This window comes from Labrus mixtus, chromosome 11, assembly GCF_963584025.1.
Source record: "Labrus mixtus chromosome 11, fLabMix1.1, whole genome shotgun sequence".
NCBI lineage: Eukaryota > Metazoa > Chordata > Actinopteri > Labriformes > Labridae > Labrus > Labrus mixtus.
In genome coordinates, this window is record NC_083622.1 from 16,885,400 (window position 1) to 16,906,665 (window position 21,266).

At 38.8% G+C, this 21,266-nt stretch overlaps 3 protein-coding genes across 6 annotated transcripts; 2 read left to right on the forward strand and 1 right to left on the reverse strand.

The window, feature by feature from the left end:
* The first annotated feature begins 533 nt into the window (after nt 1-533).
* On the forward strand, nt 534-13,476 carry si:dkey-17m8.1 (C-Jun-amino-terminal kinase-interacting protein 3). 3 transcript variants are annotated; one of them, XM_061050322.1, is made up of 28 exons: nt 534-671; nt 2,364-2,739; nt 2,836-3,030; nt 3,139-3,259; nt 3,372-3,442; nt 3,545-3,609; nt 4,349-4,418; nt 4,523-4,689; nt 4,861-5,123; nt 5,607-5,664; nt 5,869-6,021; nt 6,158-6,200; nt 6,332-6,459; nt 7,018-7,074; nt 7,359-7,490; nt 7,624-7,756; nt 7,993-8,079; nt 8,184-8,231; nt 8,366-8,507; nt 8,683-8,725; nt 8,853-8,933; nt 9,086-9,153; nt 10,713-10,861; nt 10,954-11,125; nt 11,900-12,013; nt 12,098-12,196; nt 12,322-12,411; nt 12,534-13,476. In XM_061050322.1, the coding sequence occupies exons 2-28, from the start codon at nt 2,641-2,643 to the stop codon at nt 12,650-12,652; spliced, it is 2,967 nt and encodes a 988-aa protein (XP_060906305.1). In that variant the 5' UTR covers nt 534-671; nt 2,364-2,640; the 3' UTR covers nt 12,653-13,476. The 3 variants fall into 3 exon arrangements, with proteins under 3 accessions (XP_060906305.1, XP_060906307.1, XP_060906306.1); XM_061050324.1 differs by having other exon boundaries at nt 7,660-7,756; XM_061050323.1 differs by having other exon boundaries at nt 4,864-5,123.
* An 85-nt stretch (nt 13,477-13,561) lies between these two features.
* Nucleotides 13,562-14,733, reverse strand: LOC132983825 (transmembrane protein 238-like). Of its 2 annotated transcripts, none has more exons than XM_061050326.1 (2): nt 14,527-14,733; nt 13,562-14,200 (listed from the first exon to the last, which is right to left on the reverse strand). In XM_061050326.1, the coding sequence occupies exon 2, from the start codon at nt 14,191-14,193 to the stop codon at nt 13,864-13,866; it is 330 nt and encodes a 109-aa protein (XP_060906309.1). In that variant the 5' UTR covers nt 14,194-14,200; nt 14,527-14,733; the 3' UTR covers nt 13,562-13,863. The 2 variants fall into 2 exon arrangements, with proteins under 2 accessions (XP_060906309.1, XP_060906308.1); XM_061050325.1 differs by having other exon boundaries at nt 14,521-14,731.
* Nucleotides 14,734-15,006: 273 nt separating this feature from the next.
* ccdc106a (coiled-coil domain containing 106a) lies at nt 15,007-18,915 on the forward strand. The gene is made up of 8 exons (XM_061050327.1): nt 15,007-15,154; nt 15,591-15,725; nt 15,811-15,909; nt 16,326-16,547; nt 16,683-16,739; nt 16,880-17,161; nt 17,278-17,445; nt 17,559-18,915. Exons 2-8 carry the CDS (start codon nt 15,656-15,658, stop codon nt 17,873-17,875), a joined length of 1,215 nt encoding a protein of 404 aa, XP_060906310.1. The 5' UTR covers nt 15,007-15,154; nt 15,591-15,655; the 3' UTR covers nt 17,876-18,915.
* Nucleotides 18,916-21,266: the final 2,351 nt, after the last annotated feature.

Consider the following 21,266-nt stretch of genomic DNA (forward strand, 5'->3'; position numbering starts at 1 on the left):
CTTTACTTCATCCAGCGGCATTGCTTCCCATGATTCACCATGAGAGTTGTTTCCCAATGTCACTGTGTAAACATAATCCTTACTATTGATTTGGTATTTTACTATTGCACAGTTTTATGTAATAAAGACAGAGGTTCAGCAATTATGTCTTTATCAAGAAATATTTGGCTCAGTCATCTCTTGTTCACATTCTCGCATTGACACCTGAATAAACCATAACCTGTATGCACCGTTCATAATGCAAACCTTGCTGATATTTGGTACCATTCATGTGACGCAGAAAAACAGACTATCTACTTCTCAGGTATGTGAGGTATTTCGACCGACAGGTATCAGACCTGAAAGTCTATAGCTCCAATCACCTGACTGCCAGGCCAGCACTAACCTCTTTGGTCACGTGTCAACGTTCAAGTTTCAGGAAACTTTTTTCCCCGTCTGAAAACAAAACTGTCCAAGTCCCGCCTCTTCTCCCCGTCTATTGGTTAAGGCGTATTGTTGCAGGACTCTGATTGGCCAAAGTGACAAGATTTCTACACACGTCAGAATCAAACAACACCCCCTTATTTTTTTACTCGTTTATGTGTAATTGAACCCTTTCCCTGAAGAAACGACTGGACATTCATTATTTTGGGGAATTAACACGAAAGTTTCGGGGGAGTCAGCGCTTAAAGGTGAGTTTGTAAGGGCAGGAGGCGACGCAGCGAATCGGTTGGTTTTTTTTGGCGAGGTTAAGACTTAAGATATGCCAAGATATCACAAGGTGTCCACTGTCAGTCATGTTACTTATTTATACAGTAAAACAATTCAAGTGTTTCGTTTTCTAAGCTCTATGCCTCTAGCAAACCAACAACATATATTAGTCTAATACGACCTGAACCGGTTTCTAAGATGTCATGTTAGTGTGTTTACATGTTTTACCCTTTAAACATTTGTAGGCTGTAGTGTTCCTGTACAATCGCAAATACACAAAAACACAAATACAGGTGCTCGTCCGGTTGGTCTCTGTTTGTTTCACTTCACATTGTCCTTTTATAAGATACTGATAGGCCTAATGAATAGAGTGACCACTGTGTCACATGTAGGTTAAATGTCAGGGGCATTTAAAGCATATCATATCAGCATGACTTCAAAGTCTAACTTTGACACTACATAATTTCCTGCATTATGTTTTTATCAATGTAGTTTCAACCAGTGCTTGTTTTCATGATCAATAAAAGTGTCATTATGTCTACAAGATGTCAGGAAAAAGCTAAATATTCCCATCACAGCTTTTTGAATTTTAAGGTGACATCTTTTAGAATTTGAAGGTTGCATTGTAAAAATTAAGTTAGGACAATTTAACTTTATTTGATAACCAAATAGTAATTTGATACACTAAATAAAAAAAAAACAGAAATTAATTGATTCCAAATGCAATGATTAGCTTGTTTCTCTTTTTTTTGATCATATGCAGAATATCTTTGGTTTGTGACTGTTGGTTGAAAAAGAGAATTTCAAAATCTCAATAATAGTCTCTCAATGATTTTATAAACTACTTTTTGTCAACAACTTTTCTGCACTCTTGTTAAGCACTTTGAACTGCAATTTAATTTGTCTGAAAGGTGCTATATAAATAAAGTTTGATTGATTGAAAATATCATTTCCAGCTTTTAGGAATCACGATCTCCCTCTTTGGCACTTATTGACTATGGACTATTTGAAAATGTAAAAAGTCCTGACCAACAGTTCAAAGCCAGAAGTTATGCATTTTCATTAGAATAATTAAAAAGGAAAACCTAACAATTAGGAGCTACAACTGAGAATGTTGTATATGTTACCAGAAAACCACTTCAACAATGCATTTTTTTAATCAACAAGAAATTGCTGATGATTTCTATGATCAACATATTGTTACAGCTCTTCTGGTAATGATACTTTAGTTGTGGGAAGGTCAAGGGCGTGGATGTACTTATTCTAATGAGCAACACACAACAAACTTGTTACTGTCTGAGAATCACACCTCAAAAGAAAATGCTTCAAGTCTTTAAGGTTTGACTGGTTGTAATCTGAAATGTACGGTTAAGTCGATTTTCTGACTTAAAACCCACCATTGGAATTAAAATTTTATCCTTACAAAGTAGTTGCTTTGTTTTTGGTTTCCTGTTAAGCAAACCAAGTTAGTCACAGATTATAGCAGAAAACCACATGACCACGTCATTATAAGCTTATGTAAAGTAGATGTAGAAGAAAAGGAGAGAAAAATGCATGTCTTAACTTGAGTGTTGCACATAATCAGTTGACTCTACTTTTGTGCTTAAACTCCGCTCCACTGTGGATGAGACTGATTATCATTTTATCTTGTTGTTTTTCCTTTTCTTTACCAGGATGGACCCTAAAACTCCCCCTGACATCAGATGAGCTTTGCAGAACAGAACCTGCTAATTGAAGGCAGTAAAATATGCTGCTCCAAACAGGACCAGGGGAAAGTTGTGAAGGATGGGTGAAATGTTCCAAAGATAGAAGAGCTACTTTTATTAGTTGCTTAGGAGGTAAAATCCAAAGAGAAACGTTTTGCTACAGAATCCACGAGCAGAATTAAGAAATCATTAGTCTTTGGTGAGCTAGGTGAACCATTTTTACAGCAAATTAAAACATTAGAGGATGGAGTGCAGTGAGAGAGTGCTATGTGGCATCGGGGAGGTGGAGCTGGACCCCAACATTGTGAGTGAAGAGGCAGGAAAGCTGTATTCAGAACTTCAGGTAACGCAGATCATGATCTATTATTGTTGTTTATTTTGAGTCGATGTGGCCATACATTTTCGACGGTGTTCACTTCGCTGCTTTGCCTTTTCACAGACCGTTATAGAGACACATGGTGAAGGCGTGGTGGAGTCGTTGGTGCCCATATTTGTGTGGGTCCTGGAGGGTCTGGCCACCTGCAAAACTCAGCTGAGGGAAAAGGAGGAAGATGTAGAGAAGGAGAAAGCTGAGCGAGAAGAACTCCTGCAGAGATACCAAGCAGAGAGAGGACTCAGGAAAGACAGTCAGGAGGTCTGCGTCCCAAGAATGCTGAATTTTTATTTATTTTAAGTGAATCTATTAACTGTCAATTGCTGATTGCATGCGTCCAGGTCTGTTACAGCAGTGTGCTTCCTTTAGAGATATCTAGAGCTAGATGACCAAATCGAGCAAGAGAGGAGAGCCATGAGGGGGAGGGAAATGGAGAGGGAACGAAGAGAGAGAGAGTTGGAGAAGATAGCAAGAGTGCAAGCTGATCAGTGTGAGTATTTGAATATTTACTTCAGCTTAATTCTTCCCTGCTGATTGTGTAAGTTGTAATGAGTACAATTCATAGATTGAAATAAAAGGTAATGTGTTTTCATTCCTTGCAGTGGTGGCCTTGGAGGAGCAGAAGTCTAATCTGGGAAGAGAATTGAGCACGCTGAAGCACACTCACAACAAGGTCAGATACTGATTTTTAGTCAAAGAACTTGTTTGCTTTTGTTTTTACACAATGTGTCATTATTCTCCTTCTTGTTTACAACAATGATGTTTTCTTCTCTAGCTGGCTCATACATATCGGGATATTTTGGAAAAGAGAAGAGATTCTGAGAGAGATTCTCCTCTAAGGTTATTCAAAACTCTTTTATCTATAATGATTTTTATTATGGTGTTATCTCTGCAGTGAGCATTACGTTATATGATGACAGCAGATTTATCGTGAGCCATAAAACAGCTTCTATGGGCCTGATCCAAAATATAATTCTAAGCCTGTCTCTATATCACAAACATCTCAGCTTACATTTCTTAACTTAACCATAAAAATAGCAAAGCATTGCAGAACTATAACAGTATAAGATAAGAAAAGATCAACCTTTATTCATCCTACAACAGAGACATTTACAGTCTTACAGCAGCAGGGAGCAAGAAGAGCCAAAAAAAAGAGGACACAGTTCATAATTAATTAAAACTAAAAACAGTTTAGAAGTCTAAACAGAGCTGCAGATGTTACAAATGTAGTCCCTGTGTTATAGAAAGAAAGACTATCATGCACACAGTGCACATAAAGTTGAAGATGTTACTGCACCAAGTAAGTTCCCTATATTATTGCACAAAGTATCAGAGGATATTGTAATGTGATATCTGGGTTAACGTTTGATATGTACAGGTATAATTTCATCTTTGAAATTGATTCTGAAGAAATGTGTTAAATGGTAACTTATAGCAGTTTTAAGATGTTGTTGGATAACAATCAAGGTTCAAATAAAAGAGTTATGCTAACAATGCTGTAAGAAAGTGGTGCAACATGTAAGAAAATCCCACATACTGATACTGTTTGTTCTTATGTGACACTGCATGTTGGATTTAGGAATCATCTGCGTCCCAAGAATGCTGAGTTTTCATCCCACCAAGTCTTTGAAAGCGGTGTTAATGAAAAGGTAAACATATTTTCACTTCACTCTTCTACTGCACATTTCAAAGCATTTTCATAAAATGTGTTTGTAGAGAAGTAATTGGTGTTTCCTCTATTTTTTCCGTGCAGATGCTTCAAAGACCACATTCAAATTCTGGTCCGCCCGCTTTGGAGGGTCTGGTAACAAAGGATTTAAATGGGATTGATATTACAGAAAAGCCCACCGATCATTTTGTCAATGACATCATAAGCTCTACTCCTGAGCTCAGACAATTCCACTGCTGTAAGGATGCAAGGTAATTATCTGAAAGCATTCACTTGTTTCTGTCAGTTGGAGATTTCAGTGAAAAGTGTGTAATCCATAACTAAATCTAAGTTCTCTTTACTTCATGGACATGATCATACAGAGCACAAAGTTAAACTTATGCTCTTATTTTTCATTCTCTCTTTTTAATCTGTGTCATCAGCAGCACCCCGGTAACCGGACCAAACACCATAGAGCCTCTGAGGAAAGACTCGGACAAGAGTTTGGAGGACGAGATAGGGGAGGTGGAGGAGACGGAGCCCGAAGCAGAGGTGGTGCAGGGAAAAGCTGAGGAGCAGGAGGAAGAGGGGGAGGAAGATGATGGTATGGAGTGGGAGCTGCGCAACACGGACTCTGTTTTCTCTGAGCTATCGGAGCTGAGTCGGGATTACTTGGAGAGTGTAGACCAAGGGGCCAGTGTCAGAGGTAAACACACATACGTCATCAAACATGGCTGATTTATTACCTCACAGTGACCAGAGGTTGATTCAAATCTTATAGTTATAAAGCAATTAGCATTTTTTTTATCCTCAATCAATTAGCTTAGCATTCATCTAATAGCAGAACTTAACACATTCCTCTACTTCAACGCTTGTGTCGTGTGTGATGCAGCACTGAAAAACAAAGTTAGTGATCACAGACGTTGTAACTTTCACAGGGTTGTTTCCTATATTTAATCTGCACTGGTGCTAAACTATAAATACCCTGTATAAGAGAATAGTATCTCATACTGTACATTTCATGAAGTTTCACTTCCTTTTTTTTTTTTTACCAATTCACAACCTCCATGTGGTCATTTTGTTTTGGATGTGATTAAAGACTAAATAATAACAGCAGTTAGACGTATTTCTATCTGAGTTTGATCTGCTCGTGTGTCCAAATATTTAATTAATTTTGTTTTCTGTGTAGGTAGCACGGACCAGTTTGAGGAGATTCTTTCTCAGTATGAGGAACTGAAAGTCACCCAGTGAGTCCCAGATTTGATTTTTCTGACTCTTCCTGTGTGTCTGTTTGATGGTACAGTTCCAAATAAATCCTGCGTCATTCAAACAAATCATGGAGAAGGGGATTTTATTGTCATTTAGTTTTGGAACCTGTAACTCTCTTCTCAATAAATCAAAGGTGATTTTTATTATTATTACTCAACTTGGGCTTTGTTCATGTCTTTCAGCGAGTTAGTAGAAGCTGCCCGTAAGTCTTTAATATCTCGAGTGGTGGAGCTGACTGATGACCGCTCGACTCTTCACCTGGAAGTGTCGTGTCTGCAGGAAACGGTCTCGCGTCTGGAGGGGCGGATGAAGGAGAAGGAAGAGGAAACCAAGAGGTGCAGAGTTTTTCCCATTTCTATTCTTTGTTAAGGCTTTGAAATTTTGCAGAGTACATTAATTATTGCTGCTATTATCTTGTACATGCACTGCAATTACAATATGTCTGTGTTTTTTATCCACTGTTTTTCAAAGACTTCGGAAAGAACTGGAAGCATGGCAGTCTGAGGATCCTGATGTAAGCAATCTTTCTTATATATACAGAATACCAAAGATGATTTTTTATAAATCCAAGCCCTGTGCATTTTAATTACAATGTATAAAACTGAAATATGTACACCATTAATTAACACACATCTCTCCATGCAGGCAACTTTACCCATAACCATGCGCCAGTTTTCTCGGTCTGAAATGGCTCGTGTGGTGATGGAGAAGAACCAATACAAGCAGCGTCTGCTTGAGCTTCAGGAGGCAGTAAGACGCAGTCAGACTCTCAGGTAACTTTGGACTGAATCAAACTACAAACCCCAATTCCAAATTGTGCAAAATGACAATAAAAACAGAATGTGATGATTTTCCAAACATTGAAACCCCATAATTCATTGGAAATAGCACAAAGACAACATATCAAATGTTGAAACTAAGGAATGTTTTAGGAACATCAAAGGCCAATTTTGAAAATTAGGCCAGCAACACCTTTCAGAAAAGTTGAGACAGTGGCAACAGAAGACTGAAAAAGATTAGACAAGTTGAAAGGCAACAGCTGGTGGAACATCTTCCAGTTCATTAGGTTGACTAGGAACATGTTAGTGAGCATCCCAGACAGGCTGAGTGTATCTGGAGTGAGGATGTGAAGGGGTTAACCACTCAGTGAAATCCTGTGCTGGCAAATAGTGCAACAATTCAAGAAAATGTTTCTCAATGTAAAATGATATATATAACATACCTCTGAATATGTTTTGTAAAGATTTTGGTCAAAACTAAAGCAATATTTTTCAGGTTGTTGTACCACCTAACTTATTTTATGTTTTTTTGTTCTGTAATTGTTTTTATAGAGCAACAAAAGAGGAGAGGTTCACCATAGACAAAAGGTCCAAAAGTGTTTGGACAAAGTAAGTATTTCACACAAACAGTTTAAAAATGACAGATGTGTAACAGAGGAGAAGGCAGGTATGAAGCCGTCTGGTGAAACTGAAATAATGTTATAATGTTTTAGGATCCTGTTTGTGTGTAATAATTGAATTTCCCCTCACCCGGATGAATAAAGTGTATCTTCTATATCTTGTTAAACTAAATACCAGAGAGGAAAGAGTAGTCTTGTTTTTGAATTCATACTGAAGCTATTATAAGATATTTACGTTTTGTAAAACATGGAAAATATTTTTTTGTTTCTAAGGTTCAACCGCTTGTTGGGCCTGACCAAGTCACCCTTAATCCCGCCTTCTGCTTCTGCATTTCCCCGAGCCATGTCTCCATCGCTCACTCGCCCTCCTCCGCAGAGACCAGCTGTCAGTCAAACAGATGTGGAGTAAGCAAAGTGTTTATTTTGTTCCATAACGCTCATGAATCAGCTTCTCTATTTTACGATTTCACTCTGCAGCATAATTTAATCATCACGAAAACTCAATCAAGCTGATTAACATCAGAAGCACTCTCTGTAGATCTGCCTCTCCCGCTGCTCTCTCCCCTCGTGTCAGGAAACGAGAACTCTACAGAGAAATCCGCTCACACATTTGGGAATCGCTTGGCAAACGGCAGATACATGGCTGGAGCACACCACTGGCCAACACACAGGTAGAAGAAATGCACACCTTCATGCACAGAAAGCAATCTGACAGGGAATATAAAAGAGTACAGCCTATGGCTCATATACGAGTCTGATATGTGCATGTTTATTTAACGGACAGCATAAACCGTCCGTACTTGTCCTTGAAAGACGGCTGAAACCTACAGAGAGTTTAACATGCATAGAAAGGTACATCTCTGCAACCCTAACAATATATCCCGTTGTAAAACTGTCATTACTGAAGGAATCCCAAGAACCAGTCCCCGAGCCTAAAGATGTGCCTGTTCTAGTGCGGCACAGACTCTTGGATCAAAGAGACTCCACAGCCAAGGTAGCTCTTTTCCCTGTGGAAAAAACAAACTCTTGAACACAACAACCTTGCAGCCTGTGCGTCAGACCTTCTGTGCATTTAAACGAACGTATTTTTCTCTTCAGCTGAACTGTGCAGTTGCCGTGACACCTGAGATCTCAGGAGAGGCCACAGTAAGTCTGTTATTATCCTGGTTTCTTAGCACCACTCGCCAAACTCTAATCACCACTTACAATCCATTCAGCCATAACTAACAGTGAACCTAGGGACAAGTTGATTCATGTCACTCCACATCCTTCTCTGTCAGTGTTCTGTGTGGGTAGTGTCGGGCCCTGCCTCCTGCAGTGATATTACAGTGATTGATCCAGGACGCTCCAACACAGTTCTGGATCAGTTCAGCCTCCCTCCCACAGCTCCCGTCCTCTGCATCTGTGCTGTGCCTCCCATAGGTCAGTGCCAGCACAAAGGGCTGCAGCAGCTGCATACAACCTACTTCTCTTGTGCATTATGTGCTCTTTTTATCCCCTCAAACCAAACTTGTGATATACTGAAAGCACTTTGAAATCAACACTGCTTACTAAGCTTTTTCCTTTTGACACAATCTCTCCGGTCTTGTTATGTCAGGTGACTCTGCAGGAACTGTTTGGATTGGAACTCAGGAAGGAAGGTAGTCTCTGCTGAATAAGCAGCTCACTTCAATGAATGACATGCTCTTTAAGTGGAAAACTTGGCAAAGCACTCTTAACTACTCTCTAACTTTCTTACCCCCCCCCCCCCCCCCCTCTCTCTCCCAGTATATTGGTACACTCTGCCTCTGCTGGCAGGAGGCGCTGTCTGCAGTCTGTATCCCTCTCAGAGAGTGTTCATTCACTCACGTGAGTTGTATAGGCTTTGTTTGATGCACTTTGAAGCATTGGGATCAGTTCTTTTTAAATTAGAGTATTTCTACATTTGAAATTGAGACATCTCTATGTTTTAATCCACACATCTTTGAAAATTATAATTTTTTTATGACTCATTGTAACAGGTATTCCCAGGGTCAAGTCTTCGCTGGTTTAGCTGATGGGACTTTAGCATTTTTCTCACACACTTCAGGTAATGTCTTTCTTTATCCTCTTCAAAGTAGTAGTTTTAATTTTAGTTTTTTTATTTTATTATTGTGTCATACATACATCCATATGCCCAGCCCACATGGGCTTACATGACACCATAAATTAAAAATGTTCCCGGATCAGAGTGCACTAGGTAAGCTATATTCATTCTCAAGAAACAAAAAGAGAAAGCAAAAGCAAGTCAAACTAATTAAACAGAATATCCTGTCTTCTTTTCCAAGCATTTGAAACAAAATTAGCAAGTTTAAACACATCAAACTTAAACAGCCATTCCAGTTTCTGCACATCTGTCCGCCCCAGTATTTCTGATTTTACTCTACAATAATTCTCTTAAATCATCAAATTTTGTACAATGCAAAAGAAAATGGGGCTCCGTTTCAACTTCGTCCAACTCACACATCTCACAAAGTCTGTTTCCTACTGGAATATTTTTGAATCGGCCAACTTCAATGGCAAGAGGGAGAATACCAGATCTTAACTGTGCAGCCAAGGATCTTTGGCCTCTAGATAAACGACACGTTACATATAACTCGGGCATAAAATAATTTTTGATCTGTACATATGTTCTTAGTTTTGGCTTGGACAGAACATTTTCAAACCATTTTTCTTCATACTTGATCAAGAGCTTATCTTTCATGGAGTTAATGTTACAGCATATATTATTCATGTAAATATAAGTCATATCCACCTCCTTGAAGATTGAGTAAAGCTCATTCGCCCATGGAGAGTTATGTTTTTTGCTCCACATAAATACTTTCTTGTTTATTCGGTCCTCTGCCATTTTGGTTAGTCGATTCCACAATCGGATCATTTCACATTTTCGAAGTAGCACCCCTGGCACCCAGTCCATGTCCGCCTGAATTGCAGAATCAACAAGACATCCTATTCCAACCTCACATGTCATAACTTCATCAAGAAAGAAACCTAAGTATTTATCCGCCCAAAATATTCTAGGTCAACTGAACCAAAACTAAATATTTGTGTGCTTCTTCTGATACCTTTATTTCTAAAGTGCACTATTTGTGTGGACTTAACTAAATTTAACGTGCTTTGTAAATCAGGCTCAGACTCAGCCAGTAACACCATATCATCTGCATATAGAAACATACCTAACTTAATATCATCCAGAGACACACCTAAATTATCTCTCCTAATCTTCAGAGCCAAATCATTCACATATAATGCGAACAGTCGGAGAAAGAATATCCCCTTGTTTAACACCAAAATGTGTTTCAAACCAGCCAGTGGCCATACCATTTATCTCAACACAGGCAACTGGCCATCTGTAAAGACTCTGGATTGCTCTATAGAATCTACCATCCACACCAGCAACAAAACATGCAAAAGTGGGTTTCCCTTTAGCCATTCTAGTTCTAATTATAGATGTTACTGAGTGTATATGATCAGTACAGGCTCGCTGTTTTCGAAATCCATTTTGCTCATCAACAAGATAGTGTCCCAGTTCTAGTATGTTTCTCCATTTGGCAGGCTTCACATAACTTCAAGTTTAGTGGTGTCTGTAATGAATGCTGTGATTGACAGGTGGCTGGAATCTACTGTCACACTCTACTTTGCTTCTGGGGTCAAACCCTCTGCAGCCCATTCGCTGCTGCCTTGCAAAAGGAAACCGACTGTGGGTGGGATATTGGAACAAAGTGCACGTGGTTGACATTGACGGCAAGAAGGTTGAAGTAAGAAACATGCAACATACCTACTAATCATTAGGTATATCTTATAACCACACCTAAAATTCAGCATCATAATTCCTAATCTGCCCTCACAGCAAACATTCGCAGTGTCTGAGCGCAGTGAGCAGCAGGTCCGTTTCCTGTCTGCTGGTGGAAGCGGTGTTTGGACGTCCTGCCGACTCGACCCGATCCTCCGACTGTTTGACTGGTCCACAGGACGGCCGCTGCAGGAAGTCGATTTAACTGCTCTGGTCACTAAAACCTTAGGTACTAAAAATAAGGATGTTTTAGTGAAATGTGAAAATGTCCCTACAATGTAATGGAACACAGCCTAAGCTCATGAAGCCCATTACCTTTATAATTTCCTGTTTACAATTTTCTCATTCAGGGAACAAAAATCATTCCTATTTATCTGTGTATATTACTTATTATCTTTAACAGAAACTTTATAAGCAACATTTTTGTTTGAACATTGTGCTCCTGTCTTTGTGTGGCATCAACTGGCCGGGTTGATCATGACCAATTATCTAAAGATAAAGTAGCAACACTTATTGTTGGAACCAAAGGAAGAATGTCAGTGGACTGACTAGAAATCCCACATGTAAATGTCAAAAGTAAATTTAAGTTTTTTGGTAGTTTTTTTGTTGGAGAACTTTAAACTGAGAGTGTATCTCACTGCCATGTCTTGAAGTGTTTCTCACTGAAACAGGATAGAACCAATCACAACATAAAAGGCGGGACTTAAAGTTAAGATGTATTGGATTGGATCGTTAGCTACTACAAAGCTATTTAATTGGTCGAAAAATTTGTAAACGTGCACTATGAGTCATCAGACATTTTAAACATTTTACAGGGCGAGAAATTAAGGTTATTTTGATGTAAAAATACTCAGTGAATGATTTATTGAAAAATATTAGGCAGATAAATTACCATTTAAAACAGGAATGCTGAAATTAGAATCGGGAAAATGTATTTGTCATTTCATAGGGACTTTATCTGTTTCCTGCAGCTCACCCAACATGTTTCTGTCTCCCTCCGTAGGCGCAGCCTTCCTTTCTCTCTCAACCCTCCAGATCTCGTCTCTAACAGTCATATCTGGACGTCTGTGGGTGGGCACTGGAGGCGGGGCCATTTTCTCCATCCCATTATCCATAAGTGAGTTTAATCTAGATTGAGAGTATAAATGTTGGCCCTAAATTTCAGATATCATGCATAAACAATATGAATCATTGTCTACAGCATCAGAAGCTGTTTCCATCCCATATTGTTCCATTGCATCAGCCCAGCTGTGTTACCATGGACACCGACAAGCTGTCAGGTTCATCTTTGCTGCTCCTGGTAAGAAGAACCTGTCTGTAACATAAAGTGCCAAATATTTTCATAAACCTGTTGATTTAGGGAGTTCCTCCATAGTGTATTTAAATACTTTAATTAGTGACCTTAATATCATCTCTACCCTGCAGGTTGCTTGATCGTCTGTCCTGACAGCGGCACTGTCACTACCTCTCAGCTTATCCTCAGTGGAGGAGAGGGCTACATCAACTTCAGATTGGGTGAATTGATGGAAAATATGAATATAGTGTCTGAATTCATGGTTCAGGGCTGCATTTTTTTTTTAACTATTTAGACAATGCTTGATTTGATTAGTACCTAACTGGGTTAAACACTTTTTCAGGAGACGATGCAAGTGATGAATCAGCTGAGTTGTCCCAATCTTCACCTCAGCGGTCTGAGCGAAGTCACATGTTCATCTGGCAGAATCCCTCACTTTCTGTGCCAAGCCCTGCCCTCTGACAGCACTCATCTCCTGCACTTTCTGGACAAAATAAAGATGGGAGTAGACAAGATCCGAACACCAGCGATGCTTGACATGACTTTCCCAAATGCTTTCATGGAACTGAATTAGCCATCATCTCAGTGCGGCAGCCATGAAAGTGTCCTCTTAAGAACATACAACATGCTGTTCACCTCATTCATACTGTTAATCTATCTTTGGACTGGATGACCCTCACCACAGGCCTTCATCTCAAAGTATATCATTTCTCAGTTCTGCTGCTTTGTTTTTATTCAGTGTCCTTGTTATATGTACAACATATCTTTATTCCTTCAAGGGGGCAACGGGTGTTTCTGTCATACTGATTTTGAACAGTTAGTTTGACTTAATGTGGCACCTCTGGAAGCTGCTGTTTACATATAGGATTTACTGTGAACTGGAAACAGGTATTGATCTCTCAGCATAAAGACAATCAGACTCTTATCTCCTGATGCTGCATTAACAATGGGCATAACTTGTTTTGATTGATTGTGAGTTTTTTTGCAATTTATATTCAATTTCTCCACCTCCACATTAAATGTGGTACCAAAAAAATGCACATTTAAATGCCTGTCTGTATAAAGATATGTGATAACCCATCTTTTGAATGATGACTGTGTGTGCTTGTCATGAGAAATTATTTATTTTCTCCATCAGTTGTTTGCTTTATATTTGGATGTCCTGATTTGTTTTGTTTTAATTTGATTTCTGTATCTTTTGTAAAATAAGGAAGATGAATCTTTCAATGCAGTATTTATGTGCAATTACACATTTGCACACATGAATAAAATGTGTTCAGTGGAAAGCATAGTTACTTTCTTTCTGGGTGGTAAGTCTGCTAGATTTGTAAGTCAAAAAATAATGAATAACAGTAAAAGTAGAAACAAAACCCCAGATTAATCACTTTAATCCTCAAACACTTGAAACTATTGCTGTGCCGAAATTACAATCCTGAGCAGTCCACATGCACCTTTTCACAAAGACAGAATACACATTCAGTGTCTTACAAAAACACAACTGACAGGAAAATGTTCATGTGAACCAGGCGTGTGTTCACTTCACACCTGAAGTGTTTCTGAAGAGAACATCAAACAGCCACGATAGTCCTTTGCTTCAGGCATTTTCCCTGCCACCAGGTTAAAGTCAGTCCTTCAAGGCTCCAAGTCTGTGGAGAATTATTTGAACTCCACCACTATGATGGGCTGCTGTGAGTCCTGGGGATCCGTATCCTGCGGCTCACGGAGCGAGCAAGACGGTCCACAGCTCCACCCACAGCTCCCCCCAACGCCCTTTTGGAGGTCAGGCCTTCGATGTTGCCACTGTACCACAGGACCCAGCCTGCCAGGGACATGAGCACCAGCAGGGCTCCCGTGTACACCAGAAGATCCCCAAAGTCTCTGCCTTTGATCTCCAGTGGAGCAAAGACCCCCATCAACAGGGATATCACACCCAGCAAGTCCATCAGCACAGCAAACACCAGAGCCAGCTTACAGTGGGATAAGCCCTCATATTTGGGTGGCATGATTTCACTGAAAAAGAGGGGAGGGTGTTATGTTGGCTTTTACATCAAATATTAAACCGATTCATGATAGCCTACTTCTCAGCTGATCAGTTCAATAGGCCAGTGATTTGTTCCACTATACATAAAAAATGTTTTATTATGAACCGACACAGTGTAAGTAGCCTACATTTGCTGTCAACTACAGAAGGCTTTGCTTGTCTTTCAATCTGTACACACCGACCTGCATACAGTCAAAACAGGAGCCACACCTGTCCCGTACTTCCAAAAGTTATCTTTCAAATAATGAGTCATTGTTATTACAAAATTAATCAAATAAAACCAGCTTACCTTTACCTTCCCGGTTTGTTGAAGATTCACAATTCCAACGTTGTTATGATGAAGTTCGTGCGTTTTATTTGAGTCTCTCTGAGTCGGGTCTGTGAAGACAAAGTTAACAATGTAATATGACACCTCTTCCTCACCTGCTCGACCTGTCCAGCAGTTTTTTTTTCTACTAACGACAACGTGTGTCGAAAAGCTGATAGACATGTTGGTGCACGATTTATCAAATAACTATTATCATGAACTATAAGTAGCTATTTATCGTGGACATTGCAAAAATGCTGAGGCTATAGAAATGTACTTTGGGTGCACACAAAATTATTTTTATGTAGGCTATAAATAGTTTCTATACATTTTTTTTGGGTTTAAAAACAGCAATTTAAGATATTTGTAAGCTTTAAAAGCCAAAAAAAATTAGAGTTTTCTTTTACTTGAAGAATTTATTTTCTGACTGGATCAAACAGTTTACTTCTTTATTTCGTGAAATCCGGAAATGACGTAATACACTTCTAAAAAAAAATAACAGATGTAATTGTTATTGTTAGCTTGTTAGCTAGCAGACAAACTCGGGAATGGGGATATGACAGAGTAATAACGTCTTATTACATGTGCACGATTAAGTTATTACAACCCTAAAGTGGTATGTGACAATTTCTGCACCATATAATGTTAGCAATAGATTCGTGTTATACCAGAATGACGGAATTAAACACTTAAGTGTTGAGAAGTGATGGAACTGTAATTTTATATATTCGTAGCTCAATTCTTGCTAACGTGTTGCTAGGCTAAAGCAGTGCAGCGCTAACGTTGACGTAATCCAGCCTCTACATTATCATGCCACTGAAAAACTAAAATGTTTGCAACACATGCAGTTTAACTGTTGAACTTTTTATGTGCATGCCCAGAGAAATATCTATGTAATCATGTTGGCACTTTTTTTGCAGTCAGATCTTGCATAAAGTACGATAGCCCAAACATGAAACCTAACTGGTGGTGACTCTGCTGCTATTAAACGTAATAATAATCAACAGATGTAAAGAACTCATTTGAACAGTGTTATAGTGTTTATAAAAAAGCCAGTCCAGTGAGCCCTCTCCAAACCCTACATAAATAAATCTCCTCTTGTTGTCTGGTGTGTGAGATGGAGGACGGAAACAGGACTGATGCTGCCTCAACAGCCAAGAGCCACGCAGGCTCACTCCACCTGCAGAGTAAGCTTTTTAAAGAACTACAAATACATGTGATTGTTCCACTTCAAGTCAAACATCAGTAATAATTGACTTTTTTTTTGTTCAGCTCCCAAAAATGAGGACACCTATGAAATTGCCATCCCCTATGAAGAGAGCAACTTTGAGCAGCAAGGATTTTTCAACCAGACTGATCAAAACTTTGAAGGTAATTGTCAGATGCATATAATTCACTTTGATTAGATCAACGATGATACATGATCATTTATCTAATAAGATTGTTTTGTTTCTACTTTTACTGTTATTCATTCATTAATTTTTGACTTACAAATCTAGCAGACTTACCACCCAGAAAGAAAGTAACTATACTTTCCACTGAACACATTTTATTCATGTGTGCAAATGTGTAATCGTACATAAATACTGCATTGAAAGATTCATCTTCCTTATTTTACAAAAGATGCAGAAATCAAATTAAAACAAAACAAATCAGGTGATACAGGATAATTTATCTAATAAGAATTATTTAAGATAAAATAAATTAATCTTATGAACGCATTTAATCTAATTGATGTTTTGACGCAACATTTATTAATATATCAAATATCCTGTCTGTCCCTGCAGAGTCACCCCAAACGTCTGCCCCGGCCCCAGTCAACAATTCATACATGGTGATCACTAACCTGCGGACCCAGCTTCAGATCTCTCTGGAGAAAAACTCTTGGCTGCAAAAAAGAATTGAAGACTTGGAAGAGGAGAGGGACTTCCTACGCTGCCAGCTGGACCGCTTCATCTTTTCCACAAAGAGCCAGGGACAGGAGCAAAGTCAGAGCCAGTACAGCAATGGTGAGGACAAGGGACAGGTGTGCGTTTGCAACCTGTCCAAGAAGACTTGGAGTACACTTTGATTTGAAACAGAACAAGTAATGACTCTGATGATGGAAAACTAATTCTTGCTTCTTGGTATTTGCCTTTTTAAAGGTTATAATCCTAGACGATTCAACTGGAGGGCAAGAAGAGAGGAAGATCATCCAGCTGGTAAAAAACACAAGATTAAAACACTTTAAAAGTTAAAAAAAAAAAAAAAAAAAGCCATGATAGAATATAGTTTTGCAACTTTTTCGTGGTTTATCTGTGTGTGCTAAATGTTTTTAATCATGACTTTCATATCTTCACAGAGCAACAAAAGACAGACTCGCAACATTTCCCCTCACGTCAATTTATCCAACGAAGGTCTGTTCCTCCAACCATGGTGTCCTCCAAAAACCATGTCTCCAATCCTCTTTCTAATCAGCTAGCCTCCATCAATGCTCTGTTCAACTCCACACAAACTCAGGCCCTCATGCAAAGCCATAGCCACAGCACTCCGAGTACCACAGCCGGGGGCAGCAGTGGAAACAGCAACAGTGTAACACGGTCGTCCATAAGTGAAATGAGTGGACACAGCAACGTTGGTCAAGGTAATTAAAAATACATACAATTTTCTACTATTGTAATTGACTGTAGAAGGGGGGAAAGGGAAATGTTACCTATGGCTTTGCCTAGTGGTTTTGATTATTTTTTATATTCTTGGTAGATGCACTTTCACTCTTGGGAGAATCTGATGAGTACTTGGAGCAGGAGGGTTTCCTGGATGAGGAGGATATGATATCGGGGGAAGATGTAATTTCAAATACAATAAACAGCAACAGACATCAGTTAAAGAGGAGGCGGGTCGTCAGAGTCCCTAGAGAGCGGCAGAGAGGTAAGTGAAGGAGAACGATTTTGTGTTTAATCTCAGCCACTCCGTTTCCTAATTTCCCCATGCAGTGTCATAAGACTGGTGAGGCTAACTCTCTTTACATGCTTGTTCATCAGTTAAAGATGCTGCTGGGGTGCTGTTTCGCTACAAGAAGATCCTGCTTACATACCAGCGTTTGAAAAATATGTCGAAAGCTTTCCAAATCCATGGTGTGGACCGCAACACAGTGGCTTCCACCACACCCATAGCCGAGATGCTACTAGTGGCCCCAGAGAAGGTGGCAGAGGTGGGTGAGTTTGACCCATCCAAGGAAAAGCTGCTGGACTATGCCCGCCGCTGCTACACTGCTTTGGATGAGGAGACACTCAGCAGGGTGCAGGCCTTGAAAAAGAACAACCTGCTTCTGCCCATATCCTACAGGTTCAGACATTAAGGGGAGAAAGAAGGCTGAATGGGAGGTGCCCCTGTGAAACTTTAAGGAGCGGTGAGGCAACTTGTTTTCTTCTGCTCAAGGCCAGCTCCAGTCATGTCAAAGATTAGTGGACAGGCGTGGAGAAATATTATGCCATCTCAGTGTCCTGGATCTGGCCATGAAAAACTGTGTCTCATATCCGTTGGTCTTCACTCAAACAATAATGCCACTCCACATTTTATTGTCATCATGTTGTAAAGGATTTTTCGTGTTTCTGCAAATCCCAAACAATAAATGTAGTAACAATCTGTCCGATGTAGCTGGGAAGGGAAGAACATGATTCTAATTTAGCGAAATTGCATGTCTGTTCGAATCACACTGTGGCATTGCTATCAGGATTATGTGTTAGGGATTATTGAATGAGGGCAACCAATTTAGCTCATGTTTCAGCGATGACATTAAGAGACAAAGAGCTTTAGGATCTTAACATCTGGATCAGCTGGTGGCCATTATTTGATTGATTGATTGATTGATTGATTGATTGATTGTCTGGATCATTTCAGTTCTCTCAGTCTACATGTTTTATAAATTAAGCAATCCTCTGTCACTTTAACTGTGTACTATTTTAATACAATCCAATACTAGTCAATTATAGTAGTTTTCAATCACGATTTCTGTGTGTTCAAATTATGTTGCACTACTTGGATTTTTGTACGTTACTGTTTTCACTTGCCTTTATGCTCATTTTTGTGATTTCCTTGCTGAGACGTGAAATTGTTGATCACTGTTTCACTCCAGAAACCTACCTTATTTAAGTCTCCATTTGTCTTAGCTCTAAAGGAGGGATAGAAATTCTAAAAAAAGAAGGACAGTGGTGAAATAAATTGCAATCTGGTGACTACAATATTATGTGGTGCAAATGTGTTTCTGACAGTGACATAAGTCCGGCAACAAGAGCTGTTTCATTTAAATGAATAAATAAAAGGCATACACAAATATACGTTGGTGATATTGTATGTGTTTGACGTGAAATAAAAGTAATAACACCTGTTGTTCTGTCAGTACTGCAGCATTAGTCTGTTGTTTCACTGTGTACCAAAACAGTTTTTGAAATGATCTTCACTAAAATACACTAAATGTCACTTTTTATTCTTCTGGCACTGTGTTTCTTGTGATACTTTTGGGACAGTAGTACACATACAGTGTCATTGTGTGAGTTCCAAAAACAGCTAACAGGCATGTTTTTAAAACTTTTAAGAGCAGTAGAAAATATATTGTACACTGCTGTGTTTAAATGATAGAAGTTTCTTATTAAAACAGATTTAACAATGAAATACAGAGACTCTTGGCTTTAACATCAATCAAAACATTCAATCATTGTTTGTATAGCGCCAATTCATCACAAGTGTTATCTCGAGGCGCTTTACAATAAGAGCAGGTAAGAAGACCTTACTCCTTGTTAAGAAAAATGGGATAAGATGCAGGAAGGATTTCTCCTTTGTATTCCTCGCGTTCCTGTTGTCCACACTTCCTTGCCTCTGAGGAGGAGGTCTCTAACAAAACAGACACAGGAACATTAAGACAGTTTTCACTCTTGACATTTTTGGATGAAGAAAACAGTTTCAGAGGCAGTGGAACTGATAAGCAAACTTTGACCAATCATAATAGGTGATAGTGTTTCATACAAACAATAATGTCATATTTAGGTCTCATATCTGTGTATATCTCACTGAAACAATGTTTTTCATTCTTAAAGTTTATACCAAGCTCAAATATCATGAATGCATTCTGATTTCAATCATTTGGAGGATTTCAAGTTGTGATCCAGATTGGTGTCGTACTGTATGTCTTAGCTTGTCTGCAGAGACCTGTGCATGCAGGACATTTGAGAGAAAATGATACTGTACCTCGTTTAGCTTCAGAAAAATGTCTTTAATTTTAGCACTTTATTTAGCAATTTAATTGAAGTAGTCACACCTCCTCCTTGGCGGAAAAATACTGAATGTGATCTAATTGCCGTGAGTGTGTGACCATGTTAAGTTTATAAACCATTTGGTTTTAGTATTTTGGAATAACAAAAAATACCTTGAATTGCAATATGTTACGTAAATCCCCAGATAAATAGTTTTAAACTGGCCTGTCTGGACTCATCAAGTTTTGAAACAAGACTGACAACATTATAAACAATGAGAGGGTCCATTAGTGAGATATTGGGTGAGAACCAGTCCTTCAAATCTCCCATAATGTCATGGAGTACATACAGGAAAACAGATAGTGTGTTGTTTGGATTTCAGCATCTGAAAAGCTGCAGTTAAATCTTTTTCTTATCAGTTCATTGGATGGATAAATATTATTCTGAATTTATACACGGATCCTCTTTTGTTTTAAGGCTATTTAATACATTTTGCTCTCAGCTTTTTATGTCTGCATCTGAAAACAATTGCATGATGCAGTTTCTGTTGGGATGAGATGGGTACAGTTTGTGATTCAAGTGATTGTGTAGCATTTTGTTTATTTGTCCCTCAGCCTGAAAGTCATGACCATTAAAGTGAAGCATGGATCAATTTAAAACATGTGACCGTTTGCCTATGTTTCCGACTAATAATCTTATTAAAATGGGAATTGCTTTGAGTACTTTATCAAATTGATTGCATGAGCAGATTATATTGTATCTGAAGCAGTTTTCATAAGATAACCAGCGTCTCTGGCCATCCATTAGAGGGATTATTGACCAGACATTTCTATCCATCCAATGCTGTAACTACAGAGATCTACCATTACATAGCACATTTCTGTTATCGAAATAGGAGTTTGTAAAGTAATGTGTAAGTGAGTTTCCAGACCTGTCAGACAGTTTGACAGGACATTTTTCAATCTGAAAGTTACATTTTATAACTAACTCTACAACCCTGTTGTTGTTTTTTTAAACAAACCTCTGGGGAGAGGACACCAAATAAAATGTGTCTTTATGTTCATTTACTATTTTTGATTTTTTTTATTTAATGGGATGGGTTTTTTTATAGATAAAATTAAAGTTTAATTGTTTGATGATTTTTATGAACTTCTTGGGTATGGCTATTGATTATGAAAGATAAGGATTCCATGTCAGTCGTCCTTTCCAAATACAACCAGGTCCCTTTGAAGCCACATATTCAGCTAATAGTTTTGTTTTGTATACGTAAGGTTTTGCTTACAGCTGTTTCTTTGGTTACATGGATTTCGAGGTATTTCACTGAGGATTTGTTGGTGATGTTGGCCTCTGTGAGGTTACAGTCATGTATGGACATTAATTCACATTGACTATGATTGAGTGTTTAGTCTGATGCTTTAGAGAACATATCAAGTAGCTTAAAGACTTAATGAATGTGTTCTAAATGTACGAGAAAGATTGTGGTGTTATTGGCAAGTTGGT